General features: G+C 47.6%; 1 protein-coding gene across 1 annotated transcript in view; it reads left to right on the top strand.

Annotated features, from left to right (window-relative positions):
* The window catches only part of LOC118402350 (uncharacterized), a 66,363-nt gene extending 50,207 nt beyond the window's left edge, over positions 1 to 16,156 (top strand). The window contains exons 63-74 of the mRNA XM_052477365.1: positions 106 to 299; positions 421 to 513; positions 723 to 927; positions 1,160 to 1,347; positions 1,491 to 1,588; positions 1,787 to 1,977; positions 2,265 to 2,470; positions 2,585 to 2,747; positions 4,469 to 4,578; positions 4,692 to 4,817; positions 14,334 to 14,481; positions 14,638 to 16,156. Of these exons, the coding sequence (XP_052333325.1) occupies positions 106 to 299; positions 421 to 513; positions 723 to 927; positions 1,160 to 1,347; positions 1,491 to 1,588; positions 1,787 to 1,977; positions 2,265 to 2,470; positions 2,585 to 2,747; positions 4,469 to 4,578; positions 4,692 to 4,817; positions 14,334 to 14,481; positions 14,638 to 14,648 (1,733 nt within the window). The 3' untranslated portion in view covers positions 14,649 to 16,156. The remainder of the gene's footprint in view (positions 1 to 105; positions 300 to 420; positions 514 to 722; positions 928 to 1,159; positions 1,348 to 1,490; positions 1,589 to 1,786; positions 1,978 to 2,264; positions 2,471 to 2,584; positions 2,748 to 4,468; positions 4,579 to 4,691; positions 4,818 to 14,333; positions 14,482 to 14,637) is intronic.
* Positions 16,157 to 25,142: the final 8,986 nt, after the last annotated feature.

Here is a 25,142-nt window from a genome sequence, read left to right as displayed (position 1 = left end):
TGTGTGTGTGTGTGTGTGTGTGTGTGTGTGTGTGTGTGTGTGTGTGTGTGTGTGTGTGTGTGTGTGTGTGTGTGTGTGTGTGTGTGTGTGTGTGTGTGCGCGCAGGTATAGGACCAGATCAGGACCTCACAGTGGCACTGTGTCTGGAGGGCCGACGGAAGTTAGGCCTAACCCTTGAAGTACTGAGACGAGAGGACGGGACTCTGCTTGAGTCACTCACGTCCGTCTCCGTGGGCACAGCCAATCAGAGCCTGTGGTTACGGGCCAGGGGATGTGCAGAGAGCCTATTGGCAGTGGAGGTAAGAGATTTACACCCAATAGAAAGCGACCGTTGATCGGTCTCATGAAAACACAAGACATCCCGTCAGACTTCCTGAAACCAGTTTCTTGATTATCCCACTATTTCAATGCCGTCTTCAGGCTCAAGTCCACCATTTGGGCTCTCAGATGAGAAGGAAGATCTTGGAGAGAGTGCAGACGTTACAGCACCTCCTGACAGAATTCGGGCAGCAGGTTTGCTTTGGAAATTCATTTACTTCCTTGGTATATGACTTACTTGAATACTTAAATACACAGTCCCTTACTTGAATGCCCTAATGGTATTATTAAGTAGCTCAGGAAAAGAGCATCTGTCAAAATCAAATTTTAATAATCCATAGATTAATCCACAAATGTCTTAACAGCTTTCTGACAATTATGCCCTGTAATCCTCCTGCTACTAGTCTAAGGACATTGAATTGCTTCAGGAGCTGAGCGGCGCAGCCTTACGTTTTACCCAGAGAACAGAGGCCCTGCTGGGCCAGAGAGAGGGAGGAGCGTGGGGCTCTTGGAGGGCCAGCCGACTACGCCACGCTCTGACTCACAGTCTGCCACGCCTCCTCCTCCTACTACAGCACGCCTCTCAGCTTGGACAGCATGAGCTCAGGAGTGAGTGACCTTTGACCTATTGTTAGGAGTCTAACCCTGTCATAAACGTATCTTTACCTAACCACGAGGGTTTATGCTATCAGTCTGGTAATGTCACTCACTTGTTTATGAAGTTTATGGAGGTTCAGTGTCTCGTGAGTGAGTGAGTGTTTGTGTCTGTGTGTGTGCATATGCGTGTACAGTACATACCTACACCTTCTAACTTTGCCACCTCCATTATCTCCATTCCCAGGACCACTGTCCACTATAGCCGGGGCGTACCATGATGTGACAGGCCAGAAGGTAGACTCTGTATGGAGGGAGGCTGTGTCCATGTGGACTGACAGACTGGTGGAGCTCCTACCCCCCCTACTGGAGAACCCTCATCTTAGACCAGTAGCCCAGTTCACCCTCACTACCCTCAGCACTATCCTGGATGTGGTGAGTTTATGGTGGAGAGAGACACCATACTAGATAAGGTGAATAATTGATTGGTATGGCAGCCATTTTGGAGAAAATTGTGTGGTTGTAGGAGTAATGAAGGAGTGTATTTCTGGCAATTTACGCTTGCATATTTGTACCAGGTGAGCCATCAGACTGGCCACTGGGCAGAGTTGAGGTTGGCAGTAGCCTTGGCGGGGGTCAGAAGACGATTGGCCTCTGTGTACAAACTCTCCGCAAGGTATGAACTCTACCCGAGCTTCTATTTCTGTTTGTTTAACCATATTATTTTTGTATTCAATTAAAGAATACCCTTAAACATTTCCTGGACTGGGTTTATCATGTACTTGAGCTACACGGAACATGACTGTTGTATGTTTCTGTTGAGACAGGCAGAAGACACAGAAAGTATCTCTTTCATTCTATTCTACTCCCCTAGTGACTGCTCTGTGTCCGTAACTATACCCCTGCCCCTGGCGCGGGCCCCTTGGTCCAGGATGGAGAAGTTCGGGGTGGTAGAGGTCCTTCTGGAGGAGTGGCTCCTCAGGCCCTTGCAGGCCCTCACCTCCCTCAGGCCCACCGCCGAGCTCTACCGCCTGAAACGGAAGATCACGGACAGCCCCTTCTGCCGTGAGCTAGGCCGCCATTTTGAATAGGGATTGGTGCCGTGGGCTCTTTCTCAATGTGTGTTCCCATGCCTTCTCTCGCCTCATCTTCTTGCCAACCTTGGACCTTGTCCTCCAATAGCGTTGAGAAGGAGGTGAGGAGACAGGACGCGAGGGATTGAGGAAAGATTAGTTGAGAATTTGTGTATTTCTTGGGCCGCTCTTTTAATACCTCTAAAATGCATCATAGGTCTCATCCATCCTTTGTGATATTGGCTGATCCCTCTCTCCGTCCCTCCCTCCTTCCACCAGATGAAGCTCTGTTGGTGGCCAACCAGTTTGTGGTGTCGTTCGACGGCCACCTATATGAGCTGCCAGGCCCGTGTCCAGTCATCCTAGCCCACGATATCACTCAGGATGACTCCTTCACTGTGCTGCTAGGTTCAGACTCCAGCTCACAGCACACTCTGTTGGTGCGGATGAATAACAGCACTGTTGCCATCCACCACAACGGAGAGGTACAGGACTTTAAAATAAACTGTTGTTACACTGTTCTCTATACAGTATTTCAAATAATTACATTTTTGAAAGTATGATTTGATAAAACATGTATTATTTTTCTATTATTGTAGGTGAAATTCAATTGTCATGTCACACAGACATCCTACAGTGATAATGGACTGGTCATCAGGAAAGAGGGGAATGTTGTCGAGGTGTCCAATCAGAATGGAGTGCGGGTGTCATGTGACCCATCGCTCGACCTGTGCAGCCTGACTCTGGATGGCTGGCTACATGGTATGAACGTGATTCAAATTCAAAAGAAGACATTTTGTGCACCATTCACCTTTTGTTACGCACGCCTCTAGGAAGAGGGAACGCAACACCCTGCTACAACTCAACTCCCTGTGGAGTGAAAGAGGTATGGGACTGTAGGTGGAGGTATAGAGGTATGGGACTGTAGGTGGAGTGAAAGAGGTATGGGACTGTAGGTGGAGGTAAAGAGGTATGGGACTGTAGGTGGAGGTAAAGAGGTATGGGACTGTAGGTGGAGGGAAAGAGGTATGGGACTGTAGGTGGAGGGAAAGAGGTATGGGACTGTAGGTGGAGGTAAAGAGGTATGGGACTGTAGGTGGAGGTAAAGAGGTATGGGACTGTAGGTGGAGGTAAAGAGGTATGGGACTGTAGGTGGAGTGAAAGAGGTATGGGACTGTAGGTGGAGGTAAAGAGGTATGGGACTGTAGGTGGAGGTAAAGAGGTATGGGACTGTAGGTGGAGGTAAAGAGGTATGGGACTGTAGGTGGAGGTAAAGAGGTATGGGACTGTAGGTGGAGGTAAAGAGGTATGGGACTGTAGGTGGAGGTAAAGAGGTATGGGACTGTAGGTGGAGGTAAAGAGGTATGGGACTGTAGGTGGAGGTAAAGAGGTATGGGACTGTAGGTGGAGGTAAAGAGGTATGGGACTGTAGGTGGAGTGAAAGAGGTATGGGACTGTAGGTGGAGTAAAGAAAGGGACTGGTATGGGACTGTAGGTGCGGGACTGTAGGTGGAGGTAAGGATGACTGTAGAAAAGGCAGGGACTGTAATTGGGACTGTTTGCTGTAGGTGGAGTGATTTGTATGGAGGTCCTGTCCCACACGGTAATGTTGGGGAAAAGGGGCTGAACAGAACCAAAGCAAAGAAAGTAAATGTCAAAGCCCCTCTCCTACCTTTACCTGCCTACCCACTAATGTTACCTAAAAAGGGGCTGAACAGAACCAAAGCAAAGAAAGTAAATGTCAAAGCCCCCTCTCCTACCTTACCTGCCTACCCACTACTTACCTAACCTACCCTCTCCTACCTTTACCTGCCTACCCACTACTTACCTAACCTACCCTCTCCTACCTTACCTGCCTACCCACTACTTACCTAACCTACCCTCTCCTACCTTTACCTGCCTACCCACTACTTACCTAACTAGCACCACCTGGTGTACTAACCAAAATACAGGGGTTGGTCCGCCCAGGTCTTACCTAGTGTGCATAGACAGTGTATATACTGCGGGTATATGTATGCCCGCGGGCCTCTTGCCTAAGCACTCCCTAGGTGCCTTCCCCTTCCTCCCTGGGAACAAACTAAACAGAATATTACAAACTTTTTCTCAACAAAAACCGAGAAAAACTAACTCAGGACATTAAAGAAGCTCTGAGCAACAAACTAACGCAGAACTTAACAATCAGCTCTCTCAGCAACAACTAACACAGGGTCAGCTCTCCAATCATCAATGGGGGCCGACCAATCAGCTGCTTGGGGAGAATTTCAGGAAGCCATTTCCTGAAACACACTCACAAATACACAAACTACAACACAGAAACTGGGGAACATAACACCTTTTGATAACAATAATGACTGTTTTGGTTTACTGAGAATCCCATGTCATATTTATTCCGGTGTATGGTAGTAGTATTTAGTTCAAGCAGAAGTAATTAGTGACTCCTTCACTGTCTCCATGTCGTTCATTGTCTTTGATTGTCTATGCAGGTGTGTCCACTGGTGTCCTAGGGACCAATGACAATGAAGCAGGAAATGACTTCCCTCTTCCTGATGGCTCACAGGCTGACAACATGGCTGACTTTATGCACAGCTGGCAGGTAGGACAAGACACATTTGACACATTATGGCTTTACAGTTATAGCAGCCTACATAAATAATACAATGTATGAATGTGCTTTTCATTTTCATTCCCATGTGTTTGTGCTGACAGATCAGTCCTGAGTGTGGCAGTGTACCACAGATAGCAGAGCCCTGTTCTAAGACAACTGCCGATACTCTGAGTTGTGACTTTCTCTTCTCTGCCCGTGACTCTCCACTGGGCTCCTGCTTCAGAGTGGTGAGGACAGCTTTACACAAACACTTTAATCAGACAGGGTCCGGGCGAAGGTGGGCACTGCTGCCCTGTAGAGGTGGACCTGGTCGTAAAGGCTGTTCAAGTCCAGGGTGGAGTGGTGGGCCAGGTATTTGGTTTTGAGGCACAGTCACGGGAAATACTTGTTTACCCACTGTTTGGTAGCAGGGTGGAAGTCTTTTCGTGGTAGCTAGGTGTAATAACCACTTGTGCGTTGGGGAATGTAGAATAAGCTTTTTTAATCACTCCCTTCAGTGCTGTGGCCACCCTTTCCTGCTGTGCTCTCAGGTTGTTTGTGCCTGTGTGTATTATTATGTGGCTGGGTGACCCTAGTTGGTCCTCAGACAGAAGGTCTAGGGCGCGCTGGGTGAACCTAGTTGGTCCTCAGACAGAAGGTCTAGGGCGCGCTGGGTGAACCTAGTTGGTCCTCAGACAGAAGGTCTAGGGCGCGCTGGGTGAACCTAGTTGGTCCTCAGACAGAAGGTCTAGGGCGCGCTGGGTGAACCTAGTTTGTCCTCAGACAGAAGGTCTAGGGCGCTGGGTGAACCTAGTTGGTCCTCAGACAGAAGGTCTAGGGCGCGCTGGGTGAACCTAGTTGGTCCTCAGACAGAAGGTCTAGGGCGCGCTGGGTGAACCTAGTTGGTCCTCAGACAGAAGGTCTAGGGCGCGCTGGGTGAACCTAGTTGGTCCTCAGGTCCTCAGACAGAAGGTCTAGGGCGCGCTGGGTGAACCTAGTTGGTCCTCAGACAGAAGGTCTAGGGGCGCGCTGGGTGAACCTAGTTGGTCCTCAGACAGAAGGTCTAGGGCGCGCTGGGTGAACCTAGTTGGTCCTCAGACAGAAGGTCTAGGGCGCGCTGGGTGAACCTAGTTGGTCCTCAGACAGAAGGTCTAGGGCGCGCTGGGTGAACCTAGTTGGTCCTCAGACAGAAGGTCTAGGGCGCGCTGGGTGAACCTAGTTGGTCCTCAGACAGAAGGTCTAGGGCGCGCTGGGTGAACCTAGTTGGTCCTCAGACAGAAGGTCTAGGGCGCGCTGGGTGAACCTAGTTGGTCCTCAGACAGAAGGTCTAGGCGCGCTGGGTGAACCTAGTTGGTCCTCAGACAGAAGGTCTAGGCGCGCTGGGTGAACCTAGTTTGTCCTCAGACAGAAGGTCTAGGGCGCGCTGGGTGAACCTAGTTGGTCCTCAGACAGAAGGTCTAGGGCGCGCTAGGTGAACCTAGTTGGTCCTCAGACAGAAGGTCTAGGGCGCGCTGGGTGAACCTAGTTTGTCCTCAGACAGAAGGTCTAGGGCGCGCTGGGTGAACCTAGTTGGTCCTCAGAAAGAAGGTCTAGGGCGCGCTGGGTGAACCTAGTTGGTCCTCAGACAGAAGGTCTAGGGCGCGCTGGGTGAACCTAGTTGGTCCTCAGACAGAAGGTCTAGGGCGCGCTGGGTGAACCTAGTTGGTCCTCAGACAGAAGGTCTAGGGTCTAGCGCTGGGTGAACCTAGTTGGTCCTCAGACAGAAGGTCTAGGGCGCGCTGGGTGAACCTAGTTGGTCCTCAGACAGAAGGTCTAGGGGCGCGCTGGGTGAACCTAGTTGGTCCTCAGACAGAAGGTCTAGAAACCTAGTCCTCAGACAGAAGGTCTAGGGCGCTGGGTGAAACTAGTTGGTCCTCAGACAGAAGGTCTAGGGCGCGCTGGGTGAACCTAGTTGGTCCTCAGACAGAAGGTCTAGGGCGCGCTGGGTGAACCTAGTTGGTCCTCAGACAGAAGGTCTAGGGCGCGCTGGGTGAACCTAGTTGGTCCTCAGACAGAAGGTCTAGGGCGCGCTAGGTGAACCTAGTTGGTCCTCAGACAGAAGGTCTAGGGCGCGCTGGGTGAACCTAGTTGGTCCTCAGACAGAAGGTCTAGGGCGCGCTAGAAGTGAACCTAGTTGGTCCTCAGACAGAAGGTCTAGGGCGCGCTGGGTGAACCTAGTTGGTCCTCAGACAGAAGGTCTAGGGCGCGCTGGGTGAACCTAGTTGGTCCTCAGACAGAAGGTCTAGGGGCGCGCTGGGTGAACCTAGTTGGTCCTCAGACAGAAGGTCTAGGGCGCGCTGGGTGAACCTAGTTGGTCCTCAGACAGAAGGTCTAGGGCGCGCTGGGTGAACCTAGTTGGTCCTCAGACAGAAGGTCTAGGGCGCGCTGGGTGAACCTAGTTGGTCCTCAGACAGAAGGTCTAGGGCGCGCTGGGTGAACCTAGTTGGTCCTCAGACAGAAGGTCTAGGGCGCGCTGGGTGAACCTAGTTGGTCCTCAGACAGAAGGTCTAGGGCGCGCTGGGTGAACCTAGTTGGTCCTCAGACAGAAGGTCTAGGGCGCGCTGGGTGAACCTAGTTGGTCCTCAGACAGAAGGTCTAGGGCGCGCTGGGTGAACCTAGTTGGTCCTCAGACAGAAGGTCTAGGGCGCGCTGGGTGAACCTAGTTGGTCCTCAGACAGAAGGTCTAGGGCGCGCTGGGTGAACCTAGTTGGTCCTCAGACAGAAGGTCTAGGGCTAGTTGGTCCTCAGACAGAAGGTCTAGGGCGCGCTGGGTGAACCTAGTTGGTCCTCAGACAGAAGGTCTAGGGCGCGCTGGGTGAACCTAGTTGGTCCTCAGACAGAAGGTCTAGGGCGCTGGGTGAACCTAGTTGGTCCTCAGACAGAAGGTCTAGGGCGCGCTGGGTGAACCTAGTTGGTCCTCAGACAGAAGGTCTAGGGGGCGCGCTGGGTGAACCTAGTTGGTCCTCAGACAGAAGGTCTAGGGCGCGCTGGGTGAACCTAGTTGGTCCTCAGACAGAAGGTCTAGGGCGCTGGGTGAACCTAGTTGGTCCTCAGACAGAAGGTCTAGGGCGCGCTGGGTGAACCTAGTTGGTCCTCAGACAGAAGGTCTAGGGCGCGCTGGGTGAACCTAGTTGGTCCTCAGACAGAAGGTCTAGGGCGCGCTGGGTGAACCTAGTTGGTCCTCAGACAGAAGGTCTAGGGGCGCGCTGGGTGAACCTAGTTGGTCCTCAGACAGAAGGTCTAGGGCGCGCTGGGTGAACCTAGTTGGTCCTCAGACAGAAGGTCTAGGGCGCGCTGGGTGAACCTAGTTGGTCCTCAGACAGAAGGTCTAGGGCGCGCTGGGTGAACCTAGTTGGTCCTCAGACAGAAGGTCTAGGGCGCGCTGGGTGAACCTAGTTGGTCCTCAGACAGAAGGTCTAGGGCGCTGGGTGAACCTAGTTGGTCCTCAGACAGAAGGTCTAGGGCGCGCTGGGTGAACCTAGTTGGTCCTCAGACAGAAGGTCTAGGGGCGCGCTGGGTGAACCTAGTTGGTCCTCAGACAGAAGGTCTAGGGCGCGCTGGGTGAACCTAGTTGGTCCTCAGACAGAAGGTCTAGGGCGCGCTGAACCTAGTTGGTCCTCAGACAGAAGGTCTAGGGGCGCGCTGGGTGAACCTAGTTGGTCCTCAGACAGAAGGTCTAGGGCGCGCTGGGTGAACCTAGTTGGTCCTCAGACAGAAGGTCTAGGGCGCGCTGGGTGAACCTAGTTGGTCCTCAGACAGAAGGTCTAGGGTTGGTCCTCAGACAGCTAGGGTGAACCTAGTTGGTCCTCAGACAGAAGGTCTAGGGCGCGCTGGGTGAACCTAGTTGGTCCTCAGACAGAAGGTCTAGGGCGCTGGGTGAACCTAGTTGGTCCTCAGACAGAAGGTCTAGGGCGCGCTGGGTGAACCTAGTTGGTCCTCAGACAGAAGGTCTAGGGCGCGCTGGGTGAACCTAGTTGGTCCTCAGACAGAAGGTCTAGGGCGCGCTGGGTGAACCTAGTTGGTCCTCAGACAGAAGGTCTAGGGCGCTGGGTGAACCTAGTTGGTCCTCAGACAGAAGGTCTAGGGCGCTGGGTGAACCTAGTTGGTCCTCAGACAGAAGGTCTAGGGCGCGCTGGGTGAACCTAGTTGGTCCTCAGACAGAAGGTCTAGGGCGCGCTGGGTGAACCTAGTTGGTCCTCAGACAGAAGGTCTAGGGCGCGCTGGGTGAACCTAGTTGGTCCTCAGACAGAAGGTCTAGGGCGCGCTGGGTGAACCTAGTTGGTCCTCAGACAGAAGGTCTAGGGCGCGCTGGGTGAACCTAGTTGGTCCTCAGACAGAAGGTCTAGGGCGCGCTGGGTGAACCTAGTTGGTCCTCAGACAGAAGGTCTAGGGCGCGCTGGGTGAACCTAGTTGGTCCTCAGACAGAAGGTCTAGGGCGCGCTGGGTGAACCTAGTTGGTCCTCAGACAGAAGGTCTAGGGCGCGCTGGGTGAACCTAGTTGGTCCTCAGACAGAAGGTCTAGGGCGCGCTGGGTGAACCTAGTTGGTCCTCAGACAGAAGGTCTAGGGCGCTGGGTGAACCTAGTTGGTCCTCAGACAGAAGGTCTAGGGCGCGCTGGGTGAACCTAGTTGGTCCTCAGACAGAAGGTCTAGGGCGCGCTGGGTGAACCTAGTTGGTCCTCAGACAGAAGGTCTAGGGCGCGCTGGGTGAACCTAGTTGGTCCTCAGACAGAAGGTCTAGGGCGCGCTGGGTGAACCTAGTTGGTCCTCAGACAGAAGGTCTAGGGCGCGCTGGGTGAACCTAGTTGGTCCTCAGACAGAAGGTCAGAAGGTCCTCAGGAAGGTCTAGCGCTGGGTGAACCTAGTTGGTCCTCAGACAGAAGGTCTAGGGCGCGCTGGGTGAACCTAGTTGGTCCTCAGACAGAAGGTCTAGGGCGCGCTGGGTGAACCTAGTTGGTCCTCAGACAGAAGGTCTAGGGCGCGCTGGGTGAACCTAGTTGGTCCTCAGACAGAAGGTCTAGGGCGCGCTGGGTGAACCTAGTTGGTCCTCAGACAGAAGGTCTAGGGGCGCGCTGGGTGAACCTAGTTGGTCCTCAGACAGAAGGTCTAGGGCGCGCTGGGTGAACCTAGTTGGTCCTCAGACAGAAGGTCTAGGCGCGCTGGGTGAACCTAGTTGGTCCTCAGACAGAAGGTCTAGGGCGCGCTGGGTGAACCTAGTTGGTCCTCAGACAGAAGGTCTAGGGCGCGCTGGGTGAACCTAGTTGGTCCTCAGACAGAAGGTCTAGGGCGCGCTGGGTGAACCTAGTTGGTCCTCAGACAGAAGGTCTAGGGCGCGCTGGGTGAACCTAGTTGGTCCTCAGACAGAAGGTCTAGGGCGCGCTGGGTGAACCTAGTTGGTCCTCAGACAGACAGAAGGTCTCAGACAGGCGCGCTGGGTGAACCTAGTTGGTCCTCAGACAGAAGGTCTAGGGCGCGCTGGGTGAACCTAGTTGGTCCTCAGACAGAAGGTCTAGGGCGCGCTGGGTGAACCTAGTTGGTCCTCAGACAGAAGGTCTAGGGCGCGCTGGGTGAACCTAGTTGGTCCTCAGACAGAAGGTCTAGGCGCGCTGGGTGAACCTAGTTGGTCCTCAGACAGAAGGTCTAGGGCGCGCTGGGTGAACCTAGTTGGTCCTCAGACAGAAGGTCTAGGGCGCTGGGTGAACCTAGTTGGTCCTCAGACAGAAGGTCTAGGGCGCGCTGGGTGAACCTAGTTGGTCCTCAGACAGAAGGTCTAGGGCGCGCTGGGTCAGACAGAAGGTCTAGGGCGCGCTGGTGAACCTAGTTGGTCCTCAGACAGAAGGTCTAGGGCGCGCTGGGTGAACCTAGTTGGTCCTCAGACAGAAGGTCTAGGGCGCGCTGGGTGAACCTAGTTGGTCCTCAGACAGAAGGTCTAGGGCGCGCTGGGTGAACCTAGTTGGTCCTCAGACAGAAGGTCTAGGGCGCGCTGGGTGAACCTAGTTGGTCCTCAGACAGAAGGTCTAGGGCGCGCTGGGTGAACCTAGTTGGTCCTCAGACAGAAGGTCTAGGGCGCGCTGGGTGAACCTAGTTGGTCCTCAGACAGAAGGTCTAGGGCGCGCTGGGTGAACCTAGTTGGTCCTCAGACAGAAGGTCTAGGGCGCTGGGTGAACCTAGTTGGTCCTCAGACAGAAGGTCTAGGGCGCGCTGGGTGAACCTAGTTGGTCCTCAGACAGAAGGTCTAGGGCGCGCTGGGTGAACCTAGTTGGTCCTCAGACAGAAGGTCTAGGGCGCGCTGGGTGAACCTAGTTGGTCCTCAGACAGAAGGTCTAGGGCGCGCTGGGTGAACCTAGTTGGTCCTCAGACAGAAGGTCTAGGGCGCGCTGGGTGAACCTAGTTGGTCCTCAGACAGAAGGTCTAGGGCGCGCTGGGTGAACCTAGTTGGTCCTCAGACAGAAGGTCTAGGGCGCGCTGGGTGAACCTAGTTGGTCCTCAGACAGAAGGTCTAGGGCGCGCTGGGTGAACCTGGTTTTTGTCCTCAGACAGAAGGTCTAGGGCGCGCTGGGTGAACCTAGTTGGTCCTCAGACAGAAGGTCTAGGGCGCGCTGGGTGAACCTAGTTGGTCCTCAGACAGAAGGTCTAGGGCGCTGGGTGAACCTAGTTGGTCCTCAGACAGAAGGTCTAGGGCGCGCTGGGTGAACCTAGTTGGTCCTCAGACAGAAGGTCTAGGGCGCGCTAGGTGAACCTAGTTGGTCCTCAGACAGAAGGTCTAGGGCGCGCTGGGTGAACCTAGTTTGTCCTCAGACAGAAGGTCTAGGGCGCGCTGGGTGAACCTAGTTGGTCCTCAGACAGAAGGTCTAGGGCGCTGGGTGAACCTAGTTGGTCCTCAGACAGAAGGTCTAGGGCGCGCTGGGTGAACCTAGTTGGTCCTCAGACAGAAGGTCTAGGGCGCGCTGGGTGAACCTAGTTTGTCCTCAGACAGAAGGTCTAGGGCGCGCTGGGTGAACCTAGTTGGTCCTCAGACAGAAGGTCTAGGGCGCGCTGGGTGAACCTAGTTGGTCCTCAGACAGAAGGTCTAGGGCGCGCTGGGTGAACCTAGTTGGTCCTCAGACAGAAGGTCTAGGGCGCGCTGGGTGAACCTAGTTGGTCCTCAGACAGAAGGTCTAGGGCGCGCTGGGTGAACCTAGTTGGTCCTCAGACAGAAGGTCTAGGGCGCGCTGGGTGAACCTAGTTGGTCCTCAGACAGAAGGTCTAGGGCGCGCTGGGTGAACCTAGTTGGTCCTCAGACAGAAGGTCTAGGGCGCTGGGTGAACCTAGTTGGTCCTCAGACAGAAGGTCTAGGGCGCGCTGGGTGAACCTAGTTGGTCCTCAGACAGAAGGTCTAGGGCGCGCTGGGTGAACCTAGTTTGTCCTCAGACAGAAGGTCTAGGGCGCGCTGGGTGAACCTAGTTGGTCCTCAGACAGAAGGTCTAGGGCGCGCTGGGTGAACCTAGTTGGTCCTCAGACAGAAGGTCTAGGGCGCGCTGGGTGAACCTAGTTGGTCCTCAGACAGAAGGTCTAGGGCACGCTGGGTGAACCTAGTTGGTCCTCAGACAGAAGGTCTAGGGCACGCTGGGTGAACCTAGTTGGTCCTCAGACAGAAGGTCTAGGGCACGCTGGGTGAACCTAGTTGGTCCTCAGACAGAAGGTCTAGGGCACGCTGGGTGAACCTAGTTGGTCCTCAGACAGAAGGTCTAGGGCACGCTGGGTGAACCTAGTTGGTCCTCAGACAGAAGGTCTAGGGCACGCTGGGTGAACCTAGTTGGTCCTCAGACAGAAGGTCTAGGGCGCGCTGGGTGAACCTAGTTGGTCCTCAGACAGAAGGTCTAGGGCGCGCTGGGTGAACCTAGTTGGTCCTCAGACAGAAGGTCTAGGGCGCGCTGGGTGAACCTAGTTGGTCCTCAGACAGAAGGTCTAGGGCGCGCTGGGTGAACCTAGTTGGTTCTCAGACAGAAGGTCTAGGGCGCGCTGGGTGTTTGGACACCAGAGTTTAGACACAGTTTATTTTCTTGTATATATTTCCTGTTTGAGTCTATAAGGAGTACAATCTGTGGCTTGTGAATGTCCTCCGTGGGTGGGGGGTGTTGTCAGGAGCGCTATCAGGGGGCTGACGGGGTGCTCAGATGGGGTGGGATCCCTGGGCTTGGGGTTCTTCATTTGTCTGTCCTGCTGCGATGTCGACGCTATGGTCAGGGTCTGGGGGTGGACTGTTCTGCTGTGGTGTCGAGACTTTCGTCGGGAGCTGAGGTGGGCTGTTCTGCAGGCTTCTCTGCGGTGGTGGCCACCTCTAATGGGTTGTTCGCTGTCACATGCCATCCCACCTCACCCTCCTCCAGCAATCTCATCCTTTCATCTAGTGTTCTGTTCTTCTCCTGCTATTTGTCCTGTTGATGTTGTCTCACCACAGTCCAGAGTGCAGATATGTCTCTCTCCGTGTCTGGTTGGGGGGGTGTTGTTGAGCTGGAGAACTTTTTGTGCTGACTGAAGTGTGTTCACCTCCTGTTCTAGCTCCACCTGCCTTACCCCCAGCTGAGTGAATTTATCCTTCATTTCAATGAGAGAGTAGTACTCTGTGCTGGAAGGTTGACATTCTGCTTGAGGTTGCTCGTCTGTGGGGTTGTTTAATGAAGAGGTCTGGTCTGACACGCTCGGGGTATCTTTCTCAAAAGAGATCCTGTTGAGCTATCTCTTTGATAATGTGAAAGTCCAGCTGAAAGTGTTTGGGGTTTCCCTGTACCATTACTGTTCCAGATTTGTACACGTTCACATTTTTTGACTCCGAGTCCTCGTTGTCTAGTATCCTGAGTTTCCACCCATCGGAAACACCCGCCCTCTTAACTGATGGGTAGTGTGTTAATATAGTACTGTGCCATGACAGTGGATGGTCTGTGTGGAAGATGAATTTGCTTATGTTCCAATTGTTATAACAGTCAGCAAAAAGTGTCTCTTGATTTTCCATAAGGAGCTTCATTTTGTACTCTTTTCGGGCCTAATCATATTTTTTTTGGTTTTACAATTTGAGGGTACTGTATTTTAATTACCTCTGAAAACCAGGAGGCGGCTTCAAAGCTCTCTGCATTTGTGACTCTTCTGCCATTGTTGGGCTCAAGGGCTTTGACACCTCTCATTTCACACGTTAGTGCTAATTGAAGTTGTATCTCTTTGTCCTAGCAAGCTTGGTAGCCTTAACGTAGCATTCAGTCCTTATAAAGTAAAACATGTCATTGTAATGTATTTGTCTTGGCTTGCTAGGACAAAATGAAAAAAAAAAAATAGCTTCAGATTGAACATTACTTACTCAGTTCCAGGTTGGATGGTGTTTTCAGGTTTCTGTTTGTTTGCCAGAACATTTGCTGTATAGATTGGGAATAATAATCCTCCGTAGTAGCAATGCTTCCAGGTAATTCCGTCCAATTCAGGCTGTAGGTTTGAAGTTTTGATTTGGAGTGAAGGTTACGTTGTATAGGGTAGCATGATGTATATGACCCTGCCGAAGAATCCAAGTTTATATATATATTTTAAAACATGCTGAAAAATGCGGGAGCTCATCTGCTCTCTCTCTCTCTCTCTCTCTCTCTCTCTCTCTCTCTCTCTCTCTCTCTCTCTCTCTCTCTCTCTCTCTCTCTCTCTCTCTCTCTCTCTCTCTCTCTCTCTCTCTCTCTCTCTCTCTCTCTCTCTCTCTCTCTCTCTCAGGTGGACCCAGGCCAGTTCTTATCGGTGTGTGAGAGAAGCCATTGTGGCTCTGTCTCAGGCCACTCCGGCGCATCCTGTAAGCTAGCTGCTGCTTTTGTATACCTCTGCCAGAGAAACTACGTCCCCTTAGAGCTCCCTGTCCAATGCAGTAAGTATGACGTCCTGCTAACTCCAATAGAGTTGCAGTGACGAGGGATTGGAGTAACCTGGCAACCACGGTTTTATGACAATACATAACACACATAATAACCTTATATTGTGAAATGCTATTCTTAGCTTGTGTTTCTTTTCTCTTTTTTTTCAGTTCGAGTATGAGGCACTTCCATAATGTTACGATTGAGTTTAGGAATCATTGCACGCGCGATAGTACACCAGTGAGGCTCCACTCCTCCGCTTAGGCAACAAAATAATAACAACGTCAGCGAGGCAGACGCCACTGCGGCGTCCATCTTTAACAGTACTGCAGATATGTTTGTTGCTTTTTGTAGGGTGTCCAGAGTGGGTGAAAATGCACTTGTGATGAAATTTCACTTCTTTATGTCATAAAAATGCATTTTACCAAGACAAAATATGATTATTCATGTTCTGAATCGTTCAGTGGATTCTTTCTCTGACATATCATTCATTGTATCTCAAAAGTCAGATTTTGTAACCTAATACACCTGACATAGCGATGTACGTTTCTCTTAACATCTCTTGAGGATTTAACATTTTGTGGGCGTCGTCTTCAAAGTTGTCTACGCGACGTCACAAAAAAATGTATGAGCATGCCACGAGCTAAAGTAAATATAAAAGGCTTTGAAAATAAAAAAGCTTGGCACACGCTCAGTGCTTGATTGACATTTCACCGAGATACACTTATATTTGTGAGAAATCTTTTTTTTTTTTTAAAGAACAAAAATAGATATCCATCTCAGTTATTTAACAGATTCTCTTAACCAGAGTGACTTACAGGAGCAGTTAAAATGTAGTGCTCAAAGTGCACATTTTTCACAGAGTCGACTGAGTTTCTAACCAGCGTTCTCTGGGTTACTGTCCCAGCGCTCTCTGGGTTACTGTCCCAGCGCTCTCTGGGTTACTGTCCCAGCGCTCTCTGGGTTACTGTCCCAGCGCTCTCTGGGTTACTGTCCCAGCGCTCTCTGCGTTACTGTCCCAGTCTCTGGGTTACTGTCCCAGCGCTCTCTGGGTTACTGTCCCAGCGCTCTCTGGGTTACTGTCCCAGCGCTCTCTGGGTTACTGTCCCAGCGCTCTCTGGGTTACTGTCCCAGCGCTCTCTGCGTTACTGTCCCAGCGCTCTCTGGTTTACTGTCAAAGCACTCTTAACTGCTAGGCTACCTGCCACCTCTATAGTGGTTTATGTCCTGCGGATTTCAGAAGAGAGATGACAAGTTTAACGTGAAAGTGAGCCTTTCAGGTAGCCAGTAGCCTTAATTCTTGCACAGAATCCAGCCTAGCTAACGCAAAGCAATTTTCCAGATTTTTGACCACTTTTTTCCCTCTGGCCTCCATTGATTTAGGCACACTAATTCTGGCCATCCTACAAGAGTAAAAACTCCAATAACTTTGAATGGATTATGATAGAGACATGGGGTTTGGACCATTGGTACACAATAACATCATTTTACCCATTGGTCGAAAGATGTTTTTGATTGGACACCCCACTTTAAGCAATTGTGTTTTGGATGGATTTTTTTTACCATGTTATTTTGCCTTGTAAAACTGCTGATGTTTTTGTGTACCTTCGATAATTAATATGTACAGTCATTCTTGTTTAGATAGTAACATTTATGAAACCTTTGTCAATGTGAGAATAAAGTGGACAATCCTAAGGAGTAGTAAACATTGTTCCTTAAAGGGCCAATCATCAGTTGAAACAATAACAAAGTGTTCTACTAAGTGTTCTATGTAACGGCTGTTGGAAGGAGAGGACCAAGGTGCAACGTGGTATGCGTCCATATTTATTTAATGAACACAGCAATAACAAAGAGAACGACCGAAACAGTTCTGGCTGGTGCAGACACACAAAAGAAAACAACTACCCACAAATCATAGTGGGGACACAGGCTACCTAAGTATGGTTCTCAATCGGAGACAACGATTGACAGCTGCCTCTGATTGGCTCAAATGGAAGGGGCTTGTGGAGGGTATGCAATTCCCCTTAAATAAAAGGGCAAAAAGCATACCCCTTGTTAGTTTAAGATTTTGAAGAGGATAAATTGGCTCCTGATAATATAAAGCATGTTAATGATGCTTAACGCCACAATGCGCTAGGCTAGAGAAAGACGATAAAGATTCTTATGCACACGGGGATGTCTTTGGTTCATCTCTATGACGTTCTGAGGCTGAGATACGACCTAAAGACGACGAGTAAAAAAACAAACATAGGAAGCAATCAATTGAGCTAATTAGGCCGCAATGCACACAATGAGTTAGATAAAACATTACAATGTACATTTCTGTCTCGGTTAACAGCTCAGCCTATAGGTCTACACTTAGCCTACTTGTAAAGCTTTGTGCATGACCTAGGTTCTAGAGCCATGTTGAAAAAGTAAACAACAGACGGTTCATGCACAGTTTGGAACGGCTGAAAATGTCCTTTGGGAAGATTCTGGAAGAATGGTAAAGAGAAATTTAAAAAAGCCAAGTCTAATTTCGAGTTTGGGTCATACGTCATGGACACGCTGTTGTACGGTTGTCCTAAATCTCAATCATGTGATTACCCCAGTGGTTGAGAAATTGAACAATATAGTCAACATGAAACTTTCGCACAGATAAAAACACACTTTTGTTGTATTTCAGAAGCTGGGAATGGCTGTAATATGTCCCAGGATTTCCCCCACAGGTTAGAAATGATCTGGGATTGGGACTGCTGAGAAGTAGGTGTGCTTTAAAAACTAAATTGGAACCAGTTCCTAAATCTGTTACAATTAACCTATTTACAGCGAAAGTACTGTTCTCCTCATTCTGTGAGAGAGTGTCTTTTAGTCTCTTTAGAGTCACGTTAATGCAGCGCATTAATCAGCTTCCTCTACTGTTTTGATGAGTGGTCTTCCTAAAGCACTCACACCCTCAGATCTTGCGACATGTTTTAACAGTGCGTTTGGGTTTCACCAGAGTCTCAAAGGTGTCTTTACAGTCAAACATCACATTTTCCATCATTTATTTCCTGTAAAGTGGTAGTGCCTTCCCCAACCACAATGATTTCCACATTTTCATGGGCATGTCCGGAGTGCTTTTAATCATATTAACCAAGTTACTGTTGTATGCTTCAAAAACAAAATCTTAATGGGCCCACAATAAGACCCTGTTCCTCACATTCTGGGCCAGATGAAGGCAGATACGGATATTGAATGACACATTCTCTATGTACCCAGGCATTTCGTGGTACTTACTATTAACCCACAGCGACATCATAGTTCTTGCCACTCCAAGAAGAACTGAGTGCATGTAATCGGACACGCAAAACAGACAGCCCCTTAACACCCATTACAGGAGCGCTTTGTCTGAATTACAGTTCTGGGTTCAAAACCTGACTGGTAGGAATACACACAAGAGTGCCATTGACCTGTCTCTACAGCTGTGTCCTTTGGGAACACAGAAACAGCCGTCATATCCCCCAGTATATTGTATTAAGATAATTAACATAGGTCGGGCAATGGAATCACAAACTACTACCAAGGGACAAATATGTAGAATAGCATTCATAAAAACAGAGGGCGGAATATTTTTTTGTGGGGAAGTTTTTAACAATTAGTCCACCTTCATACAGCAGAATTACAGTATGTCGCCATTTTAACGTGACCCATTAAAAGAACTATCCAAATCCATTGGATGCAATGTCTTGGTATGAAGGGATCGGGAGACTGGCGCAGGAATGCGTAATAGGGTTTTTTATTGACCCAAATTACAGCGTGCCATTTAAAGGCATGGGGACGAAGACCAAACAAACACAGGGTTGAAACCCAAACAAAAGAGCGAGGAATACCTTGAATAAATACAGCGGGGCGAGACCCGTAATCATCTGCGCAATACAAGCGGCACGAAAGCCAAAATAGCACAGCACTGGTACTCACACGACCAATGGACATTGGAACAATAATCGACCACCCAATGGAAACCAACGGGCACATTTAAACAATTACAATCAGTGGGAATGGGGAACAGGTGTGCGTAATGACACAGTTCCGGAGGGATCCGTGACACATCTAGGAAAACCAAAGTTCCAAAGGTTGGGCCTAAGATGGCGCCAACAGAGATGGTCGACTCTTAGAAAACTATGCAGTATTTAGTTTTTTTCTGTATTATTTCTTACATTGTTACCCCAGGAAATCTTAAGTCTTATTATATACAGCCGGGAAGAACTATTGGATATAAGAGCAACGTCAATTTACCAACATTACGACCAGGAATGCGACTTTCCCGAAGCAGATCCTCTGTTCGGACCACCACCCAGGACAATGGATCTAATTCCAGTAGTTGACCCAAAACAACGGCGCCGCAGAAGGGGCAGACGAAGCGGCCACCTGGTCAGGCTCCATAGACGTGCACATCGCCCACCACTCCCGAGTATACTACTAGCCAATGTCCAGTCTCTTGACAACAAAGTAGACGAAATTCGATCAAGGGTTGCCTTCCAGTGAGACATCAGAGATTGTAACATTCTCTGTTTCACCGGAAACATGGCTCTCTTGGGATATGTTGTCGGAATCAGTTCAGCCACCGGGCTTCTCCATGCATCGTGCCGACAGCGATAAACACCTCTCTTGGAAGAGGAAGGGCGGGGGTGTATGCTTCATGATCAACGCCTTATGGTGTAATCATAACAACATACAGGAACTCAAGTCCTTCTGCTCACCCGACCTAGAATTGCTTACAATCAAATGCCGGTCATTTTACTTACCAAAATAATTATTGTGAGTTATAGTCACAGCTGTGTACATTCCCCCTCAAGCAGACACCAAGACGGCCATCAAGGAACTTAACTGGACTATATGCGAACTGGAAACCATATATCCGGAGTCTGCGTGTATTGTAGCTGGGGATTTGAACAAAGCAAATTTGAGAACAAGGCTACCTAAATTGTATCAGCATATTGATTGCGCTACACGCATGGGCTATAAACCTCTACCACTGCTACTCTAACTTCTGCGATGCATACAAAGCCCTCCCTTTGGCAAGTTCCTCGGCATACACATCACAGACCAACTGAAATGGTCCCCCCACACAGACAGCGTGGTGAAGAAGGCGCAATAGATCCTCTTTAGCCTCAGGAGGCTGAAGAAATGTTGCTTGTCACCCAAAACCCTTACAAACTTTTACAGATGCACAATCGAGAGCATCCTGTCAGGCTGTATCACCGCCTGGTATGGCAAAAGCACCGCCCTCAACCGCAAGGCTCTCCAGAGGGTGGTGCTGTCTGCACAACACATCACCGGGTGCAAACTACCTGCCCTCCATGTCAAGGAAGACCAAAAAGATCATCAAGGACATCAACCACCCGAGCCACTGCCTGTTCACACCGCTATCATCCAGAAGGTGAGGTCAGTACAGGTACATCAAAGCTGGGACTGAGAGACTGAAAAAAACGTTTCTATCTCAAGGCCATCAGACTACTAAACAGCAATCACTAACTCAGAGAGGCTGCTGCCTACATTGAGACCCAATCACTGGCCACTTTTTTAAATGGATCACTCCTCACTTTATACAATGCCACTCTAAATAATGTCACTTTAAGGTTTACATATCTTACATTACTCATATCACATGTATAAACTGTATTTTATACCATCTATTGCACCTTGCCTTTGCCGCTCGGCCATCGCTCATCCATATACTTATATCTACATATTCTCATTCACCCCTTTAGATTTGTGTGTATTAGGTAGTTGTTGGAGTTAGATTACTTGTTAGATATTATTGCACTGTTGGAACAAGCACTTCACTACACTCAAATTATCATCTGCTAACCATGTGTATGTGACAAATAAAATTGGATTTGATTTAAGAGGTCATAAAATATGTTTTGTAGTGATTCTTATGTTGATTGTGTAAAGAATACTTGCTGGTCTGTGGTGTGTAAATGAGGCGATATTGCACTTCACAGATATTTATTTTGAAATTACTTATTCCAGCTACCAATAAGCACGCACCCATTAAGAAAAGGACTGTAAAAAAAAACGTTAAATCCCTGTGGATTGACGAGCAATTGACAAATGGTATGGTTGAGAGGGATGAGGCAGAAGGAATGGCAAATGATAATAATTAGGTCCATAATAAAGCACTGCTCTCCGTTCTTACCAGCACCGTCAACAAGGCAGGTCCTACGGGCCCTAGTTTTGTCGCAGCTGGACCACTGTTCAGTCGTGTGGCCAGGGGCCACAAAGAGGGGCCTCCGAAAATTACAATTAGCTCAGAACAGGGCAGCACAACTTGCCCTTAAATGTACACGGGGACGTAACATTAATGTGCATGTCAATCTCTCATGGCTCAAAGTGGAGGAGAGATCAACTTCATCACTAATTACTTTTGTAAGAAGTGTTGACATGCTGAATGCAACGCGGTGTCTGTTTAAACTACTAGCACACAGCTCGGACAGCCAATGCATACCCCCACAAGACATGCCTCCAGACTTCCCTTAACAATCCCAGAGTCCAGAACAGACTATGGGAGGCACACAGTACTACATGGAGCCATGGCTACATAGAACTCTATTCCACATCAGGTAACTGACGCAAGCAGTAGATTCAGATTTTTAGAAAACTGATAAAAAGGCAAAAAAAGACACACACACACACACACAGGAATAGACACATGCATACGCACACATGCTAGCACACGCACTCTACACACATGTACATTGTAATATTGTTGATTGGTGATATTATACATTTTGTATTGTAGATATGTAGTGGTGTAATATTGTTGTGTGGTGGTATTATACATGTTGTATTGTAGATATGTAGTGGTGTAATATTGTTGTGTGGTGGTATTATACATTTTGTATTGTAGATATGTAGTGGTGTAATATTGTTGTGTGGTGGTATTATACATTTTGTATTGTAGATATGTAGTGGTGTAATATTGTTGTGTGGTGGTATTATACATTTTGTATTGTAGATATGTAGTGGTGTAATATTGTTGTGTGGTGGTATTATACATGTTGTATTGTAGATATGTAGTGGTGTAATATTGTTGTGTGGTGGTATTATACATTTTGTATTGTAGATATGTAGTGGTGTAATATTGTTGTGTGGTGGTATTATACATTTTGTATTGTAGATATGTAGTGGTGTAATATTGTTGTGTGGTGGTATTATACATTTTGTATTGTAGATATGTAGTGGTGTAATATTGTTGTGTGGTGGTATTATACATTTTGTATTGTAGATATGTAGTGGTGTAATATTGTTGTGTGGTGGTATTATACATTTTGTATTGTAGATATGTAGTGGTGTAATATTGTTGTGTGGTGGTATTATACATTTTGTATTGTAGATATGTAGTGGTGTAATATTGTTGTGTGGTGGTATTATACATTTTGTATTGTAGATATGTAGTGGTGTAATATTGTTGTGTGGTGGTATTATACATTTTGTATTGTAGATATGTAGTGGTGTAATATTGTTGTGTGGTGGTATTATACATTTTGTATTGTAGATATGTAGTGGTGTAATATTGTTGTGTGGTGGTATTATACATTTTGTATTGTAGATATGTAGTGGTGTAATATTGTTGTGTGGTGGTACTATACATTTTGTATTGTAGATATGTAGTGGTGTAATATTGTTGTGTGGTGGTATTATACATGTTGTATTGTAGATATGTAGTGGTGTAATATTGTTGTGTGGTGGTATTATACATTTTGTATTGTAGATATGTAGTGGTGTAATATTGTTGTGTGGTGGTATTATACATTTTGTATTGTAGATATGTAGTGGTGTAATATTGTTGTGTGGTGGTATTATACATTTTGTATTGTAGATATGTAGTGGTGTAATATTGTTGTGTGGTGGTATTATACATTTTGTATTGTAGATATGTAGTGGTGTAATATTGTTGTGTGGTGGTATTATACATGTTGTATTGTAGATATGTAGTGGTGTAATATTGTTGTGTGGTGGTATTATACATTTTGTATTGTAGATATGTAGTGGTGTAATATTGTTGTGTGGTGGTATTATACATTTTGTATTGTAGATATGTAGTGGTGTAATATTGTTGTGTGGTGGTATTATACATGTTGTATTGTAGATATGTAGTGGTGTAATATTGTTGTGTGGTGGTATTATACATTTTGTATTGTAGATATGTAGTGGTGTAATATTGTTGTGTGGTGGTATTATACATTTTGTATTGTAGATATGTAGTGGTGTAATATTGTTGTGTGGTGGTATTATACATTTTGTATTGTAGATATGCAGTGGTGTAATATTGTTGTGTGGTGGTATTATACATTTTGTATTGTAGATATGTAGTGGTGTAATATTGTTGTGTGGTGGTATTATACATTTTGTATTGTAGATATGTAGTGGTGTAATATTGTTGTGTGGTGGTATTATACATTTTGTATTGTAGATATGTAGTGGTGTAATATTGTTGTGTGGTGGTATTATACATGTTGTATTGTAGATATGTAGTGGTGTAATATTGTTGTGTGGTGGTATTATACATTTTGTATTGTAGATATGTAGTGGTGTAATATTGTTGTGTGGTGGTATTATACATTTTGTATTGTAGATATGTAGTGGTGTAATATTGTTGTGTGGTGGTATTATACATTTTGTATTGTAGATATGTAGTGGTGTAATATTGTTGTGTGGTGGTATTATACATTTTGTATTGTAGATATGTAGTGGTGTAATATTGTTGTGTGGTGGTATTATACATTTTGTATTGTAGATATGTAGTGGTGTAATATTGTTGTGTGGTGGTATTATACATTTTGTATTGTAGATATGTAGTGGTGTAATATTGTTGTGTGGTGGTATTATACATTTTATATTGTAGATATGTAGTGGTGTAATATTGTTGTGTGGTGGTATTATACATTTTATATTGTAGATATGTAGTGGTGTAATATTGTTGTGTGGTGGTATTATACATTTTGTATTGTAGATATGCAGTGGTGTATTAGCGTTACATGATGTAATGTTTTACATTTTGTTTTATGTGTGATGTAAGTGGCTTAATGAGTTTGGACCCCAGGAAGAGTAGCTGCTGCCTTGGCAGGAACTAATGGGGATCCCTAACAAATACAAATGGTGAAGGTTGACGGGAGATTGTGAGTGGGTGGTTACAAATTCTCTTTGTGGGGGGGGGGGAGCTTGTTGGATAGATAGTTATTTTTTACTGATTTATTAAATTATGCCCACATGTATATGAAAATGAGTTGATATTATTCTATCAATATAAAAACAAACATATAAAAGGGCCCTATCTGCAGTGGTGTAAAGTACTTAGGTAAAAATACTTTAAAGCACTACTTAAGTAGTGGGTATTTTGGTGTATCTGTACTTTACTATTTATGTTTTTGACAACTTTTACTTTTACTTCACTACATTCCTAAAGAACATGTACTTTTTACTCCATACATTTCCCCTGACACCCAAAAGTACTCGTTAAGTACTTATTAGCAGGACAGGAAAATGTTCCAATTCACGCACCTATCAAGAGAACACATGGTCATCCCTACTGCCTCTGGTCTGGCAGACTCACTAAATACAAATGCATCGTTTGTAAATTATGTCTGAGCGTTGGAGTGTACCCCTGGCTATCTGTAAATGATGTCTGAGCGTTGGAGTGTACCCCTGGCTATCTGTAAATGATGTCTGAGCGTTGGAGTGTACCCCTGGCTATCTGTAAATGATGTCTGAGCGTTGGAGTGTACCCCTGGCTATCTGTAAATGATGTCTGAGCGTTGGAGTGTACCCCTGGCTATCTGTAAATGATGTCTGAGCGTTGGAGTGTACCCCTGGCTATCCGTACATTTTAAAAACAAGAAAATGGTGCCATCTGCTTTGCCTAATATAAGGAATTTGAAATGTTTTATACTTTTACTTTTGGTACTTAGGTATAATTTACCAATTCCATTTACTTTGATACTTAAGTATATATACAACCAAATACTTTTAGACTTTTACTCAAGTAGTATTTTACTGGGAGACTTTCACTTTTACTTGATTAACTTTCTATTAAGGCATCTGTACTTTTACTCAAGTATGACAACTGGGTACTTTTTCCACCACTGCATATCTGTCATTTCAAAAAACACTAAGCTCAAGACCCTCGACATGAACACCTCCCTCTGCAACTGCATCCGGGTCAAACGCTTCAAGTTCCTTGGGGTTGCACATCACAGATGACCTGACATGGTCCAATCACACCACCGTGGTGAATAAGGCGCAACTGCACCTCTTCAACCTCCAGGCGACTGAAGAAATTAGGCATGGGCCCTCGGGTCCTCAAGAAGTGCTACAGCTCCGCAAACGAAAGCATCTTGACCGGCTGCATTACCACCTGGTACGGCACCTGCGTTGTCTTTAACCGAAAGGCTCTACAGAAGATGGTGCAGACGGCCCAATACATTACTAGGGGCGACCTCCTAGCCCTCCAAGACATCTACACGGTATCTGAGGAAGGTGTGAAAGATCGTCAAGGACTCCACCTGAGCTAGCCGAGACTGTTCACTTTGTTACCATCTGACAAGCGGTGTCGGATTATCAGGTCTCGGACCAACAGGCTCCGAGACAGCTACTACCACCAGGCCATCAGACTGCCGAGCTGACCCTAGCTGTCTCCCTGAACAGACCT

The sequence above is a fragment of the Oncorhynchus keta genome, chromosome 23 (genome assembly GCF_023373465.1).
Source record: "Oncorhynchus keta strain PuntledgeMale-10-30-2019 chromosome 23, Oket_V2, whole genome shotgun sequence".
In the NCBI taxonomy this organism is placed as follows: Eukaryota; Metazoa; Chordata; class Actinopteri; order Salmoniformes; family Salmonidae; genus Oncorhynchus; species Oncorhynchus keta.
Note: the sequence above shows the minus strand (reverse complement) of the source record. Positions and strands in the feature narration are given on the sequence as shown.